The 21,996-nt window shown below is 33.7% G+C and overlaps 2 protein-coding genes across 3 annotated transcripts; both read left to right on the top strand.

Moving 5' to 3' along the window:
- Positions 1-34: 34 nt before the first annotated feature.
- LOC110672340 (AUGMIN subunit 5) lies at positions 35-9,434 on the top strand. Of its 2 annotated transcripts, XM_021835092.2 has the most exons (10): positions 42-1,250; positions 2,035-2,577; positions 3,039-3,180; positions 3,508-3,684; positions 4,580-4,789; positions 5,415-5,600; positions 5,858-6,017; positions 7,677-7,872; positions 8,101-8,233; positions 8,834-9,434. In XM_021835092.2, exons 1-10 carry the CDS (start codon positions 739-741, stop codon positions 8,960-8,962), a joined length of 2,388 nt encoding a protein of 795 aa, XP_021690784.2. In that variant the 5' UTR covers positions 42-738; the 3' UTR covers positions 8,963-9,434. The 2 variants fall into 2 exon arrangements, with proteins under 2 accessions (XP_021690785.2, XP_021690784.2); XM_021835093.2 differs by lacking the exons at positions 7,677-7,872; positions 8,101-8,233; positions 8,834-9,434 and adding an exon at positions 6,083-7,002 and having other exon boundaries at positions 35-1,250.
- Positions 9,435-19,133: 9,699 nt separating this feature from the next.
- LOC110672351 (vegetative cell wall protein gp1) lies at positions 19,134-20,935 on the top strand. Its single transcript, XM_021835108.2, has 2 exons — positions 19,134-19,611; positions 19,732-20,935. The coding sequence occupies exons 1-2, from the start codon at positions 19,449-19,451 to the stop codon at positions 20,640-20,642; spliced, it is 1,074 nt and encodes a 357-aa protein (XP_021690800.1). The 5' UTR covers positions 19,134-19,448; the 3' UTR covers positions 20,643-20,935.
- Positions 20,936-21,996: the final 1,061 nt, after the last annotated feature.

The raw sequence follows: 21,996 nt of genomic DNA, 5'->3' as shown, positions 1-21,996 counted from the left end.
TCACGTTTTACGTTATATTATTACAAATGCATTAACATCGAAGAGGCCAACACAAGTATTCATAAATTGAAATTATATTCGAGTGAAATTATCATTTCATAATTGGAAAAAAAAAATATTTACTTATGGATTTGATTTATGAAGAATGTCAGTGATCTTAACGCCACCAAAAACCAGATGAATCGGCAACATCAAAGACCAGTTGCGGTAGGACCAAAGGTTTGCTGCAAATTGATGATTACGTCAATAATACACAAATTCATATCTTGACAGCGGGACCTCCATTTTGAATATTCTTCTCTTTTCTCTCCTTTAATCCTATTCATCTTCATTTTCACTTTCTTTCTTTCTTTCTTCTTCTTCTTCTTCTCGTTGCTGGCCACTTCCCTACCCACATTTGTCAGATCTGTTTGTCTTCTTCCTCCCTGTCTATTCAAATCTAGTTTTTTTTTTTTTTCTTTTTCTTTATCTCCATCTGTATATTCATTCCTACGCAGGCTTAGCTCTGATTTGAATTCAATCCCAAATCAAACCTAGATTCATGCCAAATGCCCAGCTCACGAAGCTTAAAACATGCTTTTCTACCATCTCTCACGAGGAAACTCGTGTTATAAGCTTTTTTTTTTTTTTTTGTCCCTGTTAAAATTTCCCTCAATTTTCAATCTCCGGGTTCGAGAAGAATGCCTATCAAGTCTTAGATATCACTGACGGAAAGCCAGACTCTGAAGATTTTCAACAATGCAGAGCTCAGGTAACTCAGTAGCGCAACCCCAGGCCATATTGGAGTGGCTTCAAAAAGAGATGGGGTACAGACCGTTGGGACCCTACAATGCCTCTACGAACAAAACCCAGTTGCCCTCCGTTGATGCGCTTCGTAAGATTTTCCGTGGAAACATGATACCGATTTGGAGTTTCTTAATAAAGAGAGTGAAATCCGAGAAAACTGTGGAGAATATAAGGAAGAATATCATGGTGCATGGTGGTGTTGAGAGTGGCAGTTCGGTGAATTCGGGGAAAGAGGAGACTCGGAGCAAAGGAGGGAGGAGGAAGGAAAAATTGGTTGGGGAGAGTTCTAGCTCGGCAGGGAGTCGGGAAGCTGCTTTGCAAGAGAGGGATTTGGCAGCAAAGGAGGTGGAGAGGTTGAGGAACATTCTGAGGAGGCAGAGGAAGGATTTGAGGGCTAGAATGATGGAGGTCTCTAGAGAAGAGGCTGAGAGGAAGAGAATGCTAGATGAGCGTGCAAAAAACAGGTTTGTCAAAGTTTCTTATTCATTATGATTGTTTAATTTAAGTTCTCAAGGAGTTTAATTCCAAGGAACATGCAATTTGTCTTTCTGGCTTTTAGAAAAATAGACAACTTGCTTTATCAAGAGTTGCTTTACATGCATGCAAAAATAGATGTGGAATTTGTTTTCTAAGTTTCTAGATTTGTTTTAATTTAATAATAGTAAATTTAGTTATGAAAATGTGGGAATTGAAGAAATTCAAAATTTGGTTGGTCTGGTTTTTATTGTTGCAGAGAGGAATGGAAAAATTCCTTCCATTTTATTGTCCAAAATAAGGCAGACCTTATATTTCTAGATTCATAGGTTATGTAAAACTGATATTTTCAGTGCTGAGAGCAAAAGCTTTAATAGTTTTGTTGAAGAATTGATGGTTTATTGGTTTCAATTAAGATTATTTGAATTGTGCGACCATTTAATGATCTCTAAGCAAGTAGGCAGGTATAACTATGATTATGAACTTACGTTTGTGTCAGCTTATTGGTTGTATTTATTTGCTTTGAGCGCAATTATGTTTTGTGAAATTGGATAGCAATTTCCACTGCTTTATTATTTTATGCTTTAACAGTTTCTGTATCTTATGACATTGCCATTGTTCGTATTGGGCCCCCAGAAAAGGATTATAAAGTCTGCAATGATGCTGATTTGTTTTGTTCCATGGACTAAGAATCATTGGGAATAAGCATTCTGAAAGGACTGTAATCTATCTGTCCCCTGGACTAGCATTGACAATTGCTTACTACTACTGCAGGCATAAGCAGGTGATGTTGGAGGCTTATGATCAGCAGAGTGATGAAGCAGCAAAAATATTTGCAGAGTATCATAAACGTCTTTGTCACTATGTTAATCAAGCAAGGGATGCTAAACGGACAAGTGTTGATTCTTCCATTGAAGTAGTTAGCAGCTTCAGGATGAACAGTGACAAGGATGCTGTCTATTCAACTGTTAAGGGCACCAAATCTGCAGATAATGTTATCCTTATTGAAACAACTAGGGAAAGAAATATTCGGAAGGCATGTGAATCTCTTGCAGCTCATATGATTGAGAGAATATGCAACTCTTTTCCAGCCTATGAAGGAAGTGGCATTCATTTGAATCCTCAATTAGAAGCATCCAAGATAGGCATTGATTTTGATGGGGAACTACCCAATGAACTTAGAACTGTCATTGTGAATTGCTTGAAGAATCCTCCTCAATTACTTCAGGCAATTACTGCATATACTTTATGGCTGAAAACGCTGATTTCTAGAGAAATAGAGAAAATTGATGTTAGAGCTGATGCAGAAACCTTAAGGTATAGTTATATTTTCTTGTCACTTGTCAGTTCATTTTGGTGCATCTAAGAACTAAGATCATTTCTTTCTCTACTTTTACAACTTTTTTGAGATTGAAGATGTTGCACATTCTCCTGATTTAATTTGAAGGTTATCTGAATTTAGCCTCTGTTGTATGCTTGAAATTGATCAGAGCCATCCATTATGTATGTGTTTGCATGTGCAGGAATCTACTTCTAGCTCTATTTACAGGCAGAGTCAATTGGAGTCAATCTTATTTCTATTATTTTCTAAGTTCATGTATGCATTCAATAAAGTTAAAATACAATTTGCTTCATCTCAATGATCTTCCACACTCAATATGCCCATTATTTGTGTTCTATTGATTGTAAATATATATCAGTTGGTTTACTTTTATGGTTGCTTTATTAACGTTAGCATAACCTTTATCAGATTAATGAATTTTGAACTTCTTTATCAGATACAAGTATGAGAATAACCGAGTAATGGATATTTCTTCTCCTGATGTGAACTCACCATTAAATTATCAACTTTATGGCAATGGAAAGGTTGGAACAGATGTGCCCTCTAGAGGAAGCCAAAATCAACTTCTAGAAAGACAGGTCTTCTTCCTTTATAAATGGTAGCTTCTGTATTTGTAAAAGATATTTTAGCTTTTTTGAAAAGTAATATGTGCTTTTATTTCTTTTTAAATTGGTGTTTCTTACCCTGCACCTTTCAAGTTGTTATTGTTAATGAAGTTAATAACTTTAGGTGCCAAAGCCATGCCTCTTTGATCTTTGTTGTTAAAGAGCATGAGGGGCTGGTTCTGCATTTACATTGACTTTTTTCATATTTTGTGTATGTTTGTATGTGCATTTTAATAAAATCTATTCTCTTATCTTTTTGAGGATGTTCATTTGATATTTGTTTTGCATTATTGTTTGTAGAAAGCTCATGTTCAGCAATTTTTAGCTACTGAAGATGCATTAAACAAAGCTGCAGAAACTAGGGATATGTGTCAAAAGCTCATAAAATGCTTGAATGGAAGTGGTGGGGTAGTTTCATCTCACTCACTTGGTGTTGGAGGCACATCACAGAACATAGGCGGTCTCAGGCAATTTGAGGTAATTTCTCAGCCTAATTTTGGTATATTAATTAATGGAGTAAGGTTAATTTGCGCCTAAAATTGGCAGCGGGGGCCAATTAAGTTCAAATTTGTAAATTATGGTCAATTTGCCTCATTAACTTAGCTAATCAAATAAATTCAACCAAAATTTGCATCTATGCATAACATATGCCATTATGGAAAGTGACCCATATTATTAAGTGAAAATTACGTCATTACCCTTAATTAAATTACTATTTAGTTCTGAAATTTGACAAAATTAATAAGTAAATGTTTTATTTTTTTTAAGAATTTTTTTTGGAAAAAGCATTATTTAAGGGTTTTTTTTTTCAAAAAAATGTTTTTGTTGTTGATTTTTAATTGGATTTGTTATTTTGACTTTCAATTTTGGGGTGAGATTGATAGAGAGACAAAAATGAATTGATGGTATTCTTTTATTTTGGTTTTCAATCGAATTTAATTTTCTATCATTGTTGTGCTTTTTTGAGAGGGAGAGTAGAGAGAGGGAAGGGTAAGAGAGAAAGAAGTAGAGAGGAACCAACTTGTAACTTGTAATTCTTAACGAACTTTGAGGGGCAAATTCTAAAATACCTAATTTTTTTTTGGTGTAAATACCTAATATATTTTTAGCTCTTTAATGCCGCATGTTTTACATGGAGACAAATTTGTGTTGAATTAATTTGATTTGCCAACTTGAAGGGCAAATTGACCTAATTTACAAATTTGAGCTTAATTGGCCCTCATTGCCAATTTTTAGGGGGCAAATTGGCATTTATTCCATTAATTAACTAAGTTCTCATAAATTGTTGTCAGGATCTGATGTGGTTTATTTTAAAATTTTATCTTTCATCTTGAATTTTGATTTAACTAACCTCTCCATTTTCTCTATGCAGTTGGAGGTTTGGTCAAAGGAGAGAGAAGCTGCTGGACTTAGGGCAAGCTTGAGTACCTTGATGTCTGAAATCCAACGGTTGAATAAATTGTGTGCCGAGAGGAAAGAGGCTGAAGATTCTTTGAGAAGGAAGTGGAAGAAAATTGAAGAGTTTGATGCACGCAGATCTGAACTTGAAACCATATATACTGCTTTACTGAAGGCTAACATGGTATGCATCACATTTTTATAATTTCTTGTAAGACATAAAGTAGCCATCTGTCCTACTTTGCTTTAAGTCTTATTTTGGCAGTTGCTTATCCATGCATTCTTAGAAATATTTAAAAGGCCTTGTCTATCAATTACTGTTGGAGGTGAATTTTCTGACACTTATGGGTGTGCATATATTTTGTTAAGCAACAGAACAAAAAATAGCATATGCATAAGTTGCAGTGTTGTTTGTCACTATTGACACCTATTATATGGTAAGTGTATCAGAGACTTCCTTTTTGGAAAGGTCATTGCCTAAAATTCAAGATATCAATATTCAAAATGTGGCAGAAAAGTGCAATGAGGTGACAAAGCTAATTGAATAAAATAGTTACTTTTAGATCACTTAGTTTCCAGTGTCATTGAATGCTCTGAAAGTGAATAAATGCTATAGGACATTATTGTCGCATAGCTTTTTTTTTCAGACAATAATTTATCTATGTTTCTCAATGACGAATATATGCAGTAGGGGATGTATTTTCTTTAAGCTTACTATATTTTGAGTCGAAGTGAACTCTATGGAGTATTGGAATATGCAGTCAATTGGGGAATCGGCTACTTTTATGGTTCCTCCATTTGCCTTGTAGGATGCTGCTGAATTTTGGAATCAACAGCCATTTTCTGCTAGGGAATATGCATCAAGTACTATCGTTCCAGCATGTACAGTTGTTGAGAATATTGCAAACAATGCGAAAGATCTTATTGATCAAGAAGTTAATGCCTTCTCACGGAGTCCTGATAATAGCCTTTACATGCTTCCTTCAACCCCTCAGGTTTGTGAAACTACAGCAGTTTGGTCTATTGTCTGATCCTAATTGACAAGCATTTAATTTGTCGGGACAAACGATAGTTTTCTCTCTATACTGTTGACTCTTCATTTAATTGATGAACTATTCATAATCCCTCTAGTATATTCTTTGTTGTTGTGGCTACTGGTTTTATGTGTTTTGTGTTTCAATATGATATTAATGTCAATAAGATATTCATGTTTCTTTGGGTTATTTATTTTCTTAAAATTAAATTATATCAGGCACTTTTGGAGTCCATGGGTTCTAGTGGATCTGCAGGACCTGAAGCTCTTGCTGTTGCTGAGAAAAATGCTGCTTTATTGACAGCAAGAGCTGGTGCTAGGGATCCATCAGCAATTCCATCCATATGTCGTGTATCTGCTGCTGTTCAGTATCCTGCTGGTGAGTTCTTATTCATCTATATGATCCTAGAGGCATGGCTATCTTTTGATGTTGCTTTTTGGCAGGGTGTTAGTTGTGACTGCCGAGATTGGAGCATATTCATTTGTTAGTTTCCACCAAAATACTAATTTATCAAGACTTAATTAGTTTGAAGCTATAGCTTCATCTTTGCTGGAACTGAAATATCAGCAATACCTGGGTCATATGTTGTTTTTGGTAAACAAATTGTTGGCAATTCTCCTGGAAAAGGTTTTGGTGTCCTAACTCCTAACAAACCGTTGGAAGATTGGCACAGGCTTTGGCCCTTATTGATCTGGATGCCTATAATCTAAATGAAGCTTTGATTGATTTTAAAATCCATTTGGAAGCCAGAGTTGTACGTGGTGTGATCTGATTGTTTTTCTTTGATAGCAAATTAATGGCTTCTGCAAAGAAAACAATTTTCAACAGATGTTATTGAAAGAGGTTTTTCCCTCTTTTATTAAGGGTGTGCTTGACCACATTCCTGGCTGTGCAGAGCTTTGTATCATACTTTTGAAGGCTAATAATTGTTGGAGGCAAAGACAAACACTGCCCTTTAGCGTTGCACTAACTTAAAACTGAAAATTACGTTCCCAGCTCGATGACTACTGAATGGAGTAAATGTCTCTTCATGACTGGTAGTGTTGCACTAACTTAAAAATTAAAACTGATGATTAAGAGCTCACCTTGATGACTACTGAATGATAGAGTAAATGTTTCTCTTCGGGGATGGCTGATAGTTTTAAGTAGCAGCAATTGTTCAACTGTTAGTTGTATAAAGTTGACAATTAATTGTAGTTAGTTGAAAATATTTCCTGTTCTAGATATGTCTCTGGCACTCTAGCCCCTGCCAAAGGTCGCTTTGATGTTGATTTATGTCTTCTTGTTGACAAATACCTTGGTATCAATCTTGTAAAGTGTTTTCACGCAGAATAGGAGAACATGGGAGAAACTTTGCTATCTACTTTTTTTGCCCAAGATATTTTTCTAGAATATGTTTTTGCCTTTTTGGTGCACTGAGGAAAATTTGTGAACAGAAAATTTCTGGGTCAAAGGCAAAACTAAATGACCAAACATTTCCAAAATGCAAAGTTATTTTCTATGCTTTCACAAATTATAAAAACAGAATAAATCTATAAGGAACTACATGAGCACGTAAAACATTAGTCCACCAACCTTTGCTGATTATTTTCAAAATGGAAAGTTATTTTCTATGCTTTCACAAATTATAAAAACGGAAAAAATCTAAAAGGAACTACATGGGCACGTAAAACATTAGTCCACCAACCTTTGCTGATTATTTTCACCTATTGTTGGCCACCAACAATGACCTCAAATTCTCTCCTTATTCAACTACAAATAGAAAAATGTGGAGTCTTTGTACAGCCAAACATTTGTATAATCTTATTTATTGAAAGAAAACAAAATTTTTAATGTATTGCAAATGTCAATATATAATTTTCAACTAATTTTTTATTTTTTAAACAAATAATTGAAAATAATTCATTTCTCATAATATTTTCTCATAAACAAGTTATTTTCTGCAAAATAAACGAAATTGTAATTGTTGTATATGTCTTATTTTTATTTGTATATTGTATACCAATCCAAATTGAATGATTTGTCATTTACAATCAGGTTTGGGGGGTTTTGATGCTGGTTTGGCATCAGTATTGGAGTCTCTGGAGTTTTGTTTGAAACTTCGTGGCTCTGAGGCTAATGTATTGGAGGACTTGGCAAAAGCAATCAATCTTGTCCATATGCGACAGGATCTTATTGAAAGTGGTCATGCATTGTTGAATCATGCATACCGTTCTCAACAAGAATATGAAAGGTAAAACTGAATGTGGTCAAGTAATTTTTTTTTTTTTTATTCTATGATTATTGAATTGTTTCTCATTACAAATTTCTGCTTTGTCGGAACCCTCTGTTTCCCTTCTTTATTAACTTGAGGCTATTCTAAGTTGTGCCTGACATAATTTTTTTACTTTTTAAAATTATGCCTATTTGTTAAACTTCTGTTAACTTGCTAAGCCTAACAGTTTTTCATTATGCCACACAGGACGACAAATTTTTGTCTTAGTTTGGCCTCTGAGCAAGAGAAAATTGTCACAGAGAAATGGTTGCCTGAACTTAAAGCAGCAATTTTGAATGCTCAGAAGTGCTTGGAAGATTGCAAACATGTGAGAGGTTTGGTGAGTAACCACCATAATCAAAAGTTCATTAATTTTTCATTGCATCAATTTCATGCCATTAATTTACAAGAAAGAGAAAGATAACACAAGTATAGTTAAATTTGGGGTGGGCATGAACATAGATTTGGTTATATGTTAGTATGATATTTAAGATTTTAAGTTGGTTCTAAGCTAAATTTGTTCCTTCATTATTGATTATATGAGAATTTTTGTGAAAGCTTTTCATTTGCTTCTTGTCGATTGAAGTTTTATTTACCCTTTTGAACGAAAAAAATAGCAGCTTAATTTCTTCTTTTTTTTTTTTTATCATATATCTCAAAACAAAAGTAATAGACTTATTGTGCTTAAAGGTACTTGTTAGGTTTAAATCTGGATTATTTGTGTACAACCCAAATTGCTGCATGTTCTCAAGTTTAGCTATGTGACAAGTTCTTTTATATCTCCAGTCTCCACCTTCTTTTATGCAATGCCATTTGTATTTTTTATGAAGTTTGCATTGCAATAGTTTAGTGGTTAAGAACGCCATAATTATATTATTTGACCATTTCTTCTTTTGATTATAAATTTGGTTATCATGTCTTTTGATGCATTTTACCGCAGCTTGACAGGTGGTGGGAGCAGCCAGCATCTACTGTTGTTGACTGGGTTACTGTTGATGGGCAAAATGTTGTTGCTTGGCATAATCATGTCAAGCAACTTCTTGCATTTTATGATAAAGAACTACTATGAATAAGATCTGAGCGCCAGCATTACAGAAATCTCAGTTGCCCACATATTTTGCCATGGTTGTTTCAATATGTGAAATCTTTTGGAGCACGGGATACACTTTGCAATGCAAGTGAAGACAACTTGGAGGGTATCGTTTAATTTGGCATTCAGGGTAAGAGGTAGTTGGGATGCCAGTCAAGGCGTCATCCATTGGTTCCATTGATTTAGAATGTAGAGATAGGGTAAGGGTCTCGAATGATTGAATTTGAAGTGTTTACAATTGGTTCTTTTTGTACAGAATGAATCTTCATAATAATTTCTTGTACGATAGGTCGTATGTTGTTCTTGGGTGGTGATTGGGTCGCTCATCCATTGTTGTTCAAAAGTTTGAGGCTTTTGAATATTGCCCATCAAAGGGTTGTAATCAGCAATTTGTATTTTGTAGCTTAATTGTCATTGTTCAATTTAATCGATAGTTGCTATGATTATGGCAGCCTGATGGAGTAACAAAATTTGATAGCGTTTTCAAAAGGTCAAGTTCAAATTATGCTACTTTGATTTAAACAAAAATTGTTTTATAAAAATAACTGTTAAATTAGCTATTAAATATAAAAATAGTAATATTTGGTCATTTTTAATGAACCACTCTTTTAATTCTTAAATTTTTATAAACACTAAATCACCAAATAATATATAATAAAAAAAGATAACATTTTAATTATAAAAAAAGATAACATTTTAATTATAATTAAAACACTAAACTTTTATCGTAATTTTGTATTTCTGGCTAATTAGTTTTAATCTAATTAATTTTAATCATACAAATTGATATAGGGACAAGAAAGAGCGACACATCCCAACATACTATAAAATTTTCATGTATACTTGTTGTACCTGCAACAAAAAGAAATATCACGACCCAAAATTCTGAACTGTGATCGGCGCATAATTTAAGTATTCTTAAATCATGCAAGCCTTATTAGAGTATCTTGAATGAATATATTGTCACTTACTAATCCCAAAAATAGACAAAATCCAAATAAACAAAATGCTGAATAAACATCATAAATATCTCATTGGTAAACTGCGGAGTCTCTACAGATTTCAAATAAAAACTTAAACTGTTCAATAAACTAAACTAATTATTAGCCCGAGAAAACATGAATTCGGGCATACCATGAGAACAAATCAAAGTTGTCCCTCTCCAGAAAATGGACTGAATATTTGGATCACCAGAATTCTACCGATCAAAGCAGGATAATGAGAAAGCGTGGTTTGAGATAGATGCTCAGTGAATGATAATTATAGCACACAACGGAATAGGAACAGGCAGACGTTTGATTAATTTCACAATAAATTTTTCTATTCAATAAAATCATGCACATGCTGTCAAAAATCATTAATAAAATAACTTCATAAAAACATAAATATAAAAGAAATTCATTCAATAAAAATTTTATGGTACAGTGCACCAGGGTGATGATACCCCACATCACCAAAGGCCAGATGATAAGCGCGCTACCAGATATCAGATACCTTCCTCCTCCTTCACAGATATCAATGCATATGATACTAATGCAAACCATAAACTGCAATGATGCATGACTCAACAATGCAACCTAATACCGTGATAGTCCACACGGCGGGGCCAGATAACAGAAACAGATACTGGGCATAGGTACCAATTTAAAACAGAAAATCAATTTGTACAAATCAATCAAAATCAATAAAAAATTTTAGATAGCAAATAATAACTGATAGTGCAATTTCAATAGTGTATTTCAATAGTTTCAGAGAGTTAATAAAATCAAATCAATCTCAAATCAATTCAATAAAATCAAATCAATCTCAAATCAATTCAGTAACACATCAGTAAAATTTTATAGTCAAATATCAATCAATATAAATACATTAAAGGCCTGTTCCCGGAATCCTAATGGGTCTAATACAGAAATAATTGACAAAATCAATTATTTAATCAAAACCGAAATAAAATTCAATAATAAAATAAAACTGTAGAAAATCACATATAAAATAATTGTTAAAATATTGATTTAAAATTTCATTTAATAACAAACTTAATGCTAAGAAATTTTAAAAGGGACTAAAACGGTGCCATGTACTATAATTACCACTCACCTGGAACCTCCAAAATAATAGCTAAATTCAATAAAAGAAAGACAATTTCAGCTGATAGAATGAATATTTGAATCTCCTATATACCCAAAATATAAAAAAAAAATATTAAATAATAATAAAATAAAATAATTTTAATATATATATATATATATATATATATATATATAAACCTTGGACGGACGTGGACGAAAGGGATTCAAACGCGTGGATACAAGGGGATTCAAATGTTTTTATATATATATATTTGCGGAATTGGATCTGTGCATGTGGGATGAACGTTTTGCTTTGCTGATTTGCGGTGGAGGATTTGTGCATGTGGGAGGAATGATTATACTGATTGATATATATATATATATATATATATAACAATTAATTATTATTTAATAATAATTATGATCAATCAATTCAATACTAATGATCAAAGAAAAAAAAGATAAATTTCTAGGGTAGTTGTAACAAATTAATGAAAGAAAATAAAATTAAATTCACCCATTATTGAATAAAGAATGAGAATTTTTACCTTGAAAATAGAATCGAATGTGATGAATAGAGAAGTAAAAATTTAGGGATTCTCTGTTGAGAGTATTTGATAGAGAAAGGAGGTGACAAACAGGTTTTGAGAGCAAAGTTTAGCAGAAGAGATGATTAGGGTATATATATATTTCGAGAGTTCTATTAGGTGTAGAATGGGATAAGAGTTATTATTGAATTGGGTTGTTCAGATTGCAGATATATATTTAATTTCAAAAATAATATATTTATATATCTAAAAATAAATAAGCAGACCATCTAATAAAATATATATATTTTTTATAAATATACTAAATTATTATTAGCTAATTAAAATAAAATAATAATAAATAATAATTGTATATGGGTTTTTACATACTTTCCCCCTTAAAAAAATTCGGTCCCCGAATTTGAATAGACAAAGTTCTAACCTGAAGAATCAAATAAGTGAGGATATTTGGCTCGCATTTCAGATTCTGCCTCCCATGTGGCCTCACTACTTGAGTGATTATGCCACAAGACTTTGATCAAAGCCACTTCCTTAGATCGGAGTTTCCTAATTTGTTGATCTAAAATCTTTACTGGTTGCTCCTCATATGACATATCATCCCTAAATTGCATGGTTTGAGGTTGTAAAACATGAGATGGATCTGGTACATACTTCCTAAGCATAGAAATATGGAAAACTTGATGTACATGTGCAAAACCAGGTGGAAGAGCTAAACGGTAAGCAACTGCTCCAATTCTCTCCAAAATTTCAAATGGACCAACAAAACGAGGGCTAAGCTTCCCTTTCTTCCCAAGCCTCATGATTCCTTTCATAGGGGAAACTCTCAGAAATACATGATCACCAATCATAAATTCTACATCTTTACGCTTAGGATCAGCATAACTTCTCTGTCGACTTTGAGCATTCAAAAGTCGAACCTTCTCTGAAGTTAATTGTATCAACTCTGGTCTAGTAAGCCTTCTTTCTCCAACTTCATCCCAACAAACCGGTGACCTACACTTTCGACCATATAATGCCTCATATGGAGCCATCTCTATACTTGCCTGATAACTTTTATTATAAGCAAACTCCACTAAAGGCAAATGATGATCTCAACAGCCACCAAAATCCATAACGTATGCACGAAGCATGTCCTCTAATGTCTGTATGGTCCTTTCTGACTGTCCATCCGTCTGAGGGTGAAAAAGACTAACGTCTACTCGTGTTCCTAAAGCTTCTTGGAATTTCTTCCAAAATCGAGAAGTAAACTGAGTACCACGATCAGAGACAATGGAAACTAGAACTCCATGAAGACTAACAATCTTGTTTATATACAACTGTGCAAGTTTAGCAAAGTCATATGTAGTCTTCACAGGAAGGAAATGAGCATATTTTGTCAATCTGTCCACTATCACCCAAATTGCATTGTAACCACCTTGTGTACTAGGTAAACCCACAACAAAGTCCATGGTAATATACTCCCACTTCCACTCAGGGATAGGCAACGGCTGAAGTAACCCAGATGGTCTCTGATGTTCTGCCTTAACCTGCTGACAAGTCAAACATTTAGCAACAAAGTCTGCAACATCCCTCTTTATGCCACCCCACCAATAATGCTCCCTTAAATTACGGTACATCTTAGTTGAACCTGGGTGTACTGTGTAAGCAGAACAGTGTGCCTCCTCCATGATTTCTCTTCTCAACTCATCAACATTGGGGACACAAAGTCTAGTGCCATAACGAAGAACTCCATCATCATTCAACATGAATCCTTGAGCTTGGCCTTGATGAATATTATCTATAATCTCACACAGCTGAGAATCCCTCTTTTGAGCAGCCTTAATTCGATCAATCAAGATAGGCCTAACTCGAAAATGTGCTAAGAATGATCCAGCTATGATTTCAAACTCTACTCCCTGATCTAGCAACTCATGTAATTCACCAATCAAAGGCCTCATCTTGGTAGATATATGGGCTAAACTACCAGAAGACTTCCTGCTTAGAGCATCAGCCACTACATTAGTTTTTCCAGGGTGATACTGTATGGTACAATCATAATCCTTCAGTAATTCTACCCATCTTCTTTGCCTAAGATTAAGATCACGTTGGTCAAAGATGTATTTGAGACTTTTATGGTCAGTGAAGATTTCACAAGTCTCACCATACAGATAGTGCCTCCAGATTTTCAAAGCAAAAATTACTGCAGCCATTTCCAAATCATGAGTTTGATAATTCTGCTCGTGCATTTTCAACTGACGAGAAGCATACGCAATAAACCGTCCATGTTGCATCAAAACACATCCTAAACCAATCCTAGAAGCATCACAATATACTACATAACCCCCTGATCCAGATGGAAGGGCTAACATTTGTCAGAGTTGCGAGTCTTAAGCTCCTGAAAACTTTTTTCACAAGGCTCAGACCACTGAAATTTCACATTCTTCTGTGTCAACTTAGTTAAAGGTACTGCAATACAAGAGAAGTCTTGAACAAACTGTCTATAATACTCTGCTAAACCCAAGAAACTACGAATCTATGACACAGTTGTGGGTCTAGGCCAATGAAGCACTGTTTCAACTTTTTTCTTATCAACGCACACCCCATCCTTAGATACTGTATGGCCTAGGAAAGCCACACTATCTAACCAAAACTCACATTTTGAGAACTTGGCATATAGCTTGTGTTCTCGTAAAGTCTGAAGGACAATTCTCAAATGCTGCTCATGCTCCTCCTTACTCTTGGAGTACACTAGAATGTCATCGATGAACACTATAACAAATTGATCTAAGAAAAGCTTGAAAACTCTATTCATGAGATCCATAAAAGCGGCCGGAGCATTGGTAAGACCAAAAGACATTACAAGAAATTCATAGTGTCCATACCTAGTCCTAAAGGCCATCTTGAGTATGTCTTCTTTCTTGACTCTCAATTGATGATACCCAGATCGAAGATCAATCTTGGAAAAATACTTTGCACCTTGAAGTTGGTCAAACAGGTCATCTATGCGTGGAAGAGGATACTTATTACGCACAGTTATCTTATTCAATTGCCTATAATCAATGCACATTCTCAAAGACCCATCCTTCTTCCGTACAAATAACACAGGAGCACCCCATGGAGAAATACTAGGGCGAATAAACCCCTTATCTAGCAGGTCCTGTAGTTGCTCCTTCAACTCCTTAAGTTCTGCGGGTGCCATACGATAAGGTGGCATAGATATGGGCTCAGTTCCAGGAACTAAGTCTATACTAAACTCTACCTCTCGCTCTGGGGGTAAACCTAATAAATCTTATGAAAACACATTAGGAAACTCCTTAACCACTGCAATATTCTCCAAACCTGCACTTTCTACCTGAACATCTCTAACATAGGCTAGATACACCTTACACCTCTTTCACAATAATCGTCTAGCGCTCACTACTGAGATAAGATTACTAGAGGCTATATTGCGATCTCCCTGAAATTGAAATTCTACCTCCCCAGGAATTTTAAAGAGTACAACTTTATTATGATAATCCAATGAAACGTGATAAGTGGCTAAACAATCCACGCCTAACATCACATCAAACTCGAATATATCCAAAGAAACAAGATCTGGAACTGATTCCCTATCTCCAATGTGAACTATACATCCCCTATGCACCATATCAGTGTCTATTGCATTCCTCATAGGTGTTGATACAGATGAAGGATACTCTAACAAAGTAGGTGGTGTACTAAATATCATGGAAAAGTATGGAGAAATAAAAAAATGGTTGTGCCTCAGTCTTAGCCATAAGCGTCTGCTCAGATGTCTGATTAATAGCTTGAGGTGGTACCTCCCTTATTGGATCAAGGTTTGCACCATTAAGACCCTTGACCCAAGCTCTCCTCTTACGTTTAACAGACTCAGACACCTATTCATTTTAATAAATAAGTATTAAATCTAAAAATGTGAGCCAAATTAAGACAGGTGAAAAAGTACGAAGGACGCAGATATCTAAAGCAATGATAAACTGAAAAGACGTTAAGGATCCTATGCTCCGCAAATTTACTAGACCTCAACCGAGCTCTGATACCAACTTTGTCACGACCCAAAATTCTGAACCGTGACCGACGCATAATTTAAGTATTCTTAAATCATGCAAGCCTTATCAGAGTATCTTGAATGAATATATTGTCACTTACTAATCCCAAAAATAGACAAAATCCAAATAAACAAAATGCTGAATAAACATCATAAATATTCCATAGGTAAATCATGAGTCTCTCTGATTTCAAATAAAAACTTAAACTGCTCAATAAACTAAACTAATTATTAACCCGAGAAAACATGAATTCGGGCATACCATGAGAACAAATCAAAGTTGTCCCTCTCCGAAAATGGGTGAATATTTGGATCAAGAATTCTACCGATCAAACAGAGATATGAGAGAAAACGTGGTTTGAGCTAGATGCTCAGTGAATGATAATTATAGCACACAACGGAATAGGAACAGGCAGACGTTTGATTAATTTCACAATAAATTTTTCTATTCAATAAAATCATGCTCATGCTGTCAAAAATCATTAATAAAATAACTTCATAAAAACATAAATATAAAAGAAATTCATTCAATAAAAATTTTATGGTACAGTGCACCAGGGTGATGATACCCCACATCACCAAAGGCCAGATGGTAAGCGCTACGGATATCGAATACCTTCCTCCTCCTTCACAGATATCAATGCATATGATACTAATGCAAACCATAAACTGCAATGATGCATGACTCGACAATGCAACCTAATACCGTAATAGTCCACACGGCGGGGCCAGATAACAGAAACAGATACTGGGCACAGGTACCAATTTAAAACAGAAAATCAATTTGTACAAATCAATCAAAATCAATAAAAAATTTCAGATAGCAAATAATAACTGATAGTGCAATTTCAATAGTATATTTCAATAGTTTCAGAGAGTTAATAAAATTAAATCAATCTCAAATCAATTCAATAAAATCAAATCAATCTCAAATCAATTCAGTAACACATCAGTAAAATTTTATAGTCAAATATCAATCAATATAAATACATTAAAGGTAATCCTAATGGGTCTAATGCAGAGATAGTTGACAAAATCAATTATTTAATCAAACCAAATAAAATTCAATAATAAAATAAAACTGTATAAAATCACATATAAAATAATTGTTAAAATATTGATTTAAAATTTCATTTAATAACAAACTTAATGCTAAGAAATTTTAAAAGGGACTAAAACGGTGCCATGTACTATAATTACCACTCACCTGGAACCTCCAAAATAATAGCTAGATTCAATAAAAGAAAGACAATTTCAACTGACAGAATGAATATTTGAATCTCCTACATACCCAAAATATAAAAAAAAAATATTAAATAATAATAAAATAAAATAATTTTAATATATATATATATATATATATATATATATATATATATATATATATATATATATATATATATATATATATATATATAAACCTTGGACGGACGTGGACGAAAGGGATTCAAACGCGTGGATACAAGGGGATTCAAATGTTTTTATATATATATATTTGCGGAATTGGATCTGTGCATGTGGGATGAACGTTTGGCTTTGCTGATTTGCGGTGGAGGATTTGTGCATGTGGGAGGAATGATTATAATGATTGATATATATATATATATATATATATATAAATAACAATTAATTATTATTTAATAATAATTATGATCAATCAATTCAATACTAATGATCAAAGAAAAAAAAGATAAATTTCTAGGGTAGTTGTAACAAATTAATGAAAGAAAATAAAATTAAATTCACCCATTATTAAATAAAGAATGAGAATTTTTACCTTGAAAATAGAATCGAATGTGATGAATAGAGAAGTAAAAATTTAGGGATTCTCTGTTGAGAGTATTTGATAGAGAAAGGAGGTGACAAACAGGTTTTGAGAGCAAAGTTTAGCAGAAGAGATGATTAGGGTATATATATATTTCGAGAGTTCTATTAGGTGTAGAATGGGATAAGAGTTATTATTGAACTGGGTTGTTCAGATTGCAGATATATATTTAATTTCAAAAATAATATATTTATATATCTAAAAATAAATAAGCAGACCATCTAATAAAATATATATATTTTTTATAAATATACTAAATTATTATTAGCTAATTAAAATAAAATAATAATAAATAATAATTATATATGATTTTTACAAGAAAAGAGAAACAAAACAAATGGAAAAACAAAACCAAATGATTTTATTCGTATTCTCACAGCTGAATTGAGTTGTTCCAAAATCCTCTTATGCATCTCAACTCAATTCACGATAAATTTGTTTCATTTCCCTTTATGAGGAAATTATCACCATCACACTGATTCAGATCTCTTAACAACCAATCAAATACCTATCTCCCATATCAAAAGATAATAATTAAAACTACGAGACTGTTTGAATCATGCACTCTGGTATTCTCTTTTCGCGGGGGAATTTACGGCGTATAGCGGTAAGCTGATGAGTGAACATCAGCACAAACCTTATAAAAGTCGTCCGTGAAGAATAGACAGGCAAGTGTTTTCAACAGCTATATACACACCCGTGAACAACATGAATGTGAAGACGAAGCTGTCTTTCTCTACAACAGTAATCCCTTCTATGTCCAAATCACAATGTCCCAATTATCTCGCCCTGGAGAAATGTAAGACTTCCCAACTATATTTACTGTATGTTATTTTTTTTTTTTAAGGTTTATTATACTCTTTATTCAATCATTGAGATGAACTTCACATCATCAACTGCAAGTCCATGTGCAGGAAGAAGGACGACGACAAGAACGAAGCACGTTCGAGATGCTTTGAAGTTTGGGGTTCATAATCGGTGCACTCAAAACAAGGCATCAGTTAACATATTCCAATGTGGTATTGAAGTTTGAACTTTCTCCATAATCATGGACGAGTCTTTCACAGTTAAACATGAACCATAACGAATGACGTAAGATCTCATTTGGAACAGAACACACAGTTGATTTTATTTTACATCCTTTGTGTTAGAAACTCCCTAATGTCACATTAGAAACTCGAGTCGTTGAGATAATAATATTAAACAATGAAAGATTAAAGATAAAATATATTCTTAATTTACATGTGGCCAGCCCATGTGGTGTGGACATACAGAGACAAACACAACCTTATCAGTATCACCACATTGTCACGTGAAGCTCAAATGATGGGATTTAATAAAATAGCAGCGACAGTCTTTTTTGGGTGTGGAATCTTGTAGCTTCTACAGACATTATTAAATCTCAGATTTCTATCTTAAAAAAATTAAATAACTCCAAGAAAAAGAAAGGTACATTGTCCTGCTTTTTGTCTAAAAGTGAAGTAACAGTAACCCATTAAACCAACAACATTCCAAGAATGGTTGTTACTGTTAGCTAGAGACAGAGTGACATACACAAGAATTTTGTGGCTACTCTAAGGGTCTCGTGAACCAACAGGGACCCAAATATCCCCCCGTTCGTAATTTTACACCAACTAAAGAACAAACTCAATGAATGGTGCTAACTAGAGCCTCTCCTTCCACATCCCAAATTTTACCTTGCTTTTGAGCTGTTCGCTGGCAGGAAAAGTAAACCCTCATTCACTGCTGCTAGTTTGCAGTTCACTGGTTTTGCATGACTGACATAAAGAGCCCTCCATGCCTCTGCCTATATAAAAACTCTATCAGACTTTCGTTTATGCCTCAAACAACTAGATGAAACTATACTAAGGGCATTGTATTTTAGCAGAGAACAAGTGCAAACTGATATAGATGCCAACCCATTAACTCCTAATTCTGCTCTAAATCAAGAGAGATAGAGAGAGAGAAGACTCATACAATGCCTTCTTTTTTCATCATATTCCTTCTCTGTTTCACATTTATTAATAATCTCTCAGAGGCTAGCCATGACAGGAAGCTTCCCTCCGCAGTCGTTGTTGGTACAGTATACTGTGACACATGTTTCCGAGAGGATTTCTCAAAGAACAGCCACTTCATTTCAGGTTATTAATCTAAACAACTTTCTCAAACTTCCCCAAGTTCCTTGTATCCACTTACTCTTTTCTTGGTTCTGTTTTTTTTCAATTATGTAATATTCTTCTCTGGGATGATTCTTTGTGCAGGAGCATCTGTTGCAGTGGAATGCACAGATGAGAATTCAAAATCAAACTTTCGCAAAGAAGTGAAAACAGATGAGCATGGAGAGTTCAAAGTTCACTTGCCTTTCTCAGTTAGTAAGCATGTAAAGAGAATCAAGAGATGCTCAGTGAAATTGTTGAGTAGCAGTGAGCCATATTGTGCAGTAGCATCAACAGCAACTTCATCATCTCTACGTCTCAAGTCAAGAAAGGAAGGACTACACATCTTCTCAGCTGGATTTTTCAGTTTCAAGCCCCAGAAGCAACCAAACCTCTGCAACCAAAAACCAAGCATCCAAAATTCCAGGGAACTTAATGCCCAAAAATCCTCAATACCTTCTATCCCTCCTTCTGATAGCCCAGCATTTCCACCTCCACTTCAAGACCCAACAGTCCCTGATCTCCCCCCTGTGAACCAAAATCCTTCGGTTCCTCTACTTCCAAACCTGCCACCATTGCCAAAACTCCCTCCTTTCCCACCTATTCCAGGATTACCTTACCTTCCACCAGTGCCTGGAAAGACCAGCACAAACACAAAAGCTTATACTGAGTCTTTGAAGAGCGCACAAGCGTCAGATCAGAAAGAAGTAAGCCCTAACTTTTTCTTTCCAACACCGCCCCTTTTTCCTCCAAACCCTTTTCAGCCACCTCCGTTACTTCCAAACCCACTTCAACCACCACCACTAATCCCTCCATTGCTTCCCCCTAATCCACTCCAGCCTCCTCCAGCGCCATTGATTCCTTTACCACCAATTCCTGGCCTCACTCCACCATCACCACCGCCACCTATCATCCCATTTCTTCCTTTCCCTCCGTTCCCTTTCCCTCCTTCACCTCCTCGTATCCCAGGAATCCCCCCAGCTTCTTCTTCTACTCCACAGAAAACATCTCCTTGACTGAACATCATCTATCAAAATTATCCAATAATGTCAATAAAATTTAGGCCAAATTTTCTTCTTCTGTATTATTTATCCTGTCTAGAAAATTATGTATGATCATATAGTAATAGGATTGGCAGAATAGGCTTGATATTTCCTACTGTTTTCTTGTTAATGAGAGTGAAAGAGCACATAATTATTGTAACAAGAATAAAATAAGGTTCTAAGGATCTGATTGCGGGTTTTTCATCTATGTCACCATGTAAATCCTCATATTGTTTATCTAATATGAAAATATGAAATATTTAAGAGATTAGCTTCTTTTGGTAGTGACAATATTCTTGAATAATGAAAGATTGGTTGAATCACATGATTTCATTTTTGCACCTCACATCACTTTGTGACTTCTCTGTAAATATGTTGGTAATTTAAAATTTAAGAAAGTCAATATATGTTAAAAGGCAATGTCTTGTACTACGACCGCCTTATTTTATTCTTGATAAATTGTTGTTGAAAATATATTATTCAGTAATACAAATATTAAAATAATTTTTTAATAATATTTAAAATGATTTTTTTTACTAAAAAATAGTTTTTTTTTTTTTCCCTCCAATGGCAGTGTTAAAAGCACTTATCCATGAATTACAAGTAAATGGCAAGGGAAAATCTGTACTATATTTTATATGCATATGGTGAGGGGAAAACAATTCAATGGACAAAAATCACAATGCAAGAAAGATTAACTAACGTAATATGAAAATATTATGGCTGCTTATAGGGACTGATCTATTTGTTGTTGAGTGTGGTCAATTGACCCGCTCTATTTTTTTTTTAATTATTTTTTATATATATTATATATATATATAATTATTTATATGTTATTAAAAATAATTTTTATTTAAAATTTTTCTTAACTTTCATGTCTTCTCTTTAAATATTATATTCACAAAATCATAACTTTTTTCCTTCTCTCATCTATTTATTATTATTATTATTATTATTTTTCTAATAAATGATATTATTATTTTTTTCCTTTTCATTTTTATATATGTTAAAAAACTATAATTCACAAGTTAAATTTTTATTTTTTATTTTATAATTCATATTCTATTATTCTATTGAAAATATATTTTCTAAAATGAAAATTGTAAAGACTCGTTAACAAAACATAATGAGATATTAGTTTTGAAAAAGATATCATAATGGTATTAATAATAAAGTAAATAGTAATCATGCAATACTTATAGAAAATGAAAACTCATTGAATATAATTGCAAATTTAAAATTATAACAAATTTTAATATTTTAATAAATTATTTTTTTCTACTCAATTATAGTGTTATATTAAAAATTTATACATATTATTATATTT

This window comes from Hevea brasiliensis, chromosome 16 (assembly GCF_030052815.1).
Source record: "Hevea brasiliensis isolate MT/VB/25A 57/8 chromosome 16, ASM3005281v1, whole genome shotgun sequence".
Classification (NCBI taxonomy): domain Eukaryota; kingdom Viridiplantae; phylum Streptophyta; class Magnoliopsida; order Malpighiales; family Euphorbiaceae; genus Hevea; species Hevea brasiliensis.
The sequence above is the reverse complement of the archived record's forward strand: the minus strand, read 5'-3'. Positions and strand labels throughout refer to the sequence as shown.

Bases quoted from the DNA above. Each gene is read 5' to 3' on its own strand.
- LOC110672340 (XM_021835092.2), top strand. From the start codon at position 739: ATGCAGAGCTCAGGTAACTCAGTAGCGCAACCCCAGGCCATATTGGAG. The intron at 1,251-2,034 runs GTTTGTCAAAGT...CTACTACTGCAG, and splicing joins GATGAGCGTGCAAAAAACAG to GCATAAGCAGGTGATGTTGG. The intron at 6,018-7,676 runs GTGAGTTCTTAT...ATTTACAATCAG, and splicing joins TGCTGTTCAGTATCCTGCTG to GTTTGGGGGGTTTTGATGCT.
- LOC110672351 (XM_021835108.2), top strand. From the start codon at position 19,449: ATGCCTTCTTTTTTCATCATATTCCTTCTCTGTTTCACATTTATTAAT. The intron at 19,612-19,731 runs GTTATTAATCTA...TTCTTTGTGCAG, and splicing joins GAACAGCCACTTCATTTCAG to GAGCATCTGTTGCAGTGGAA.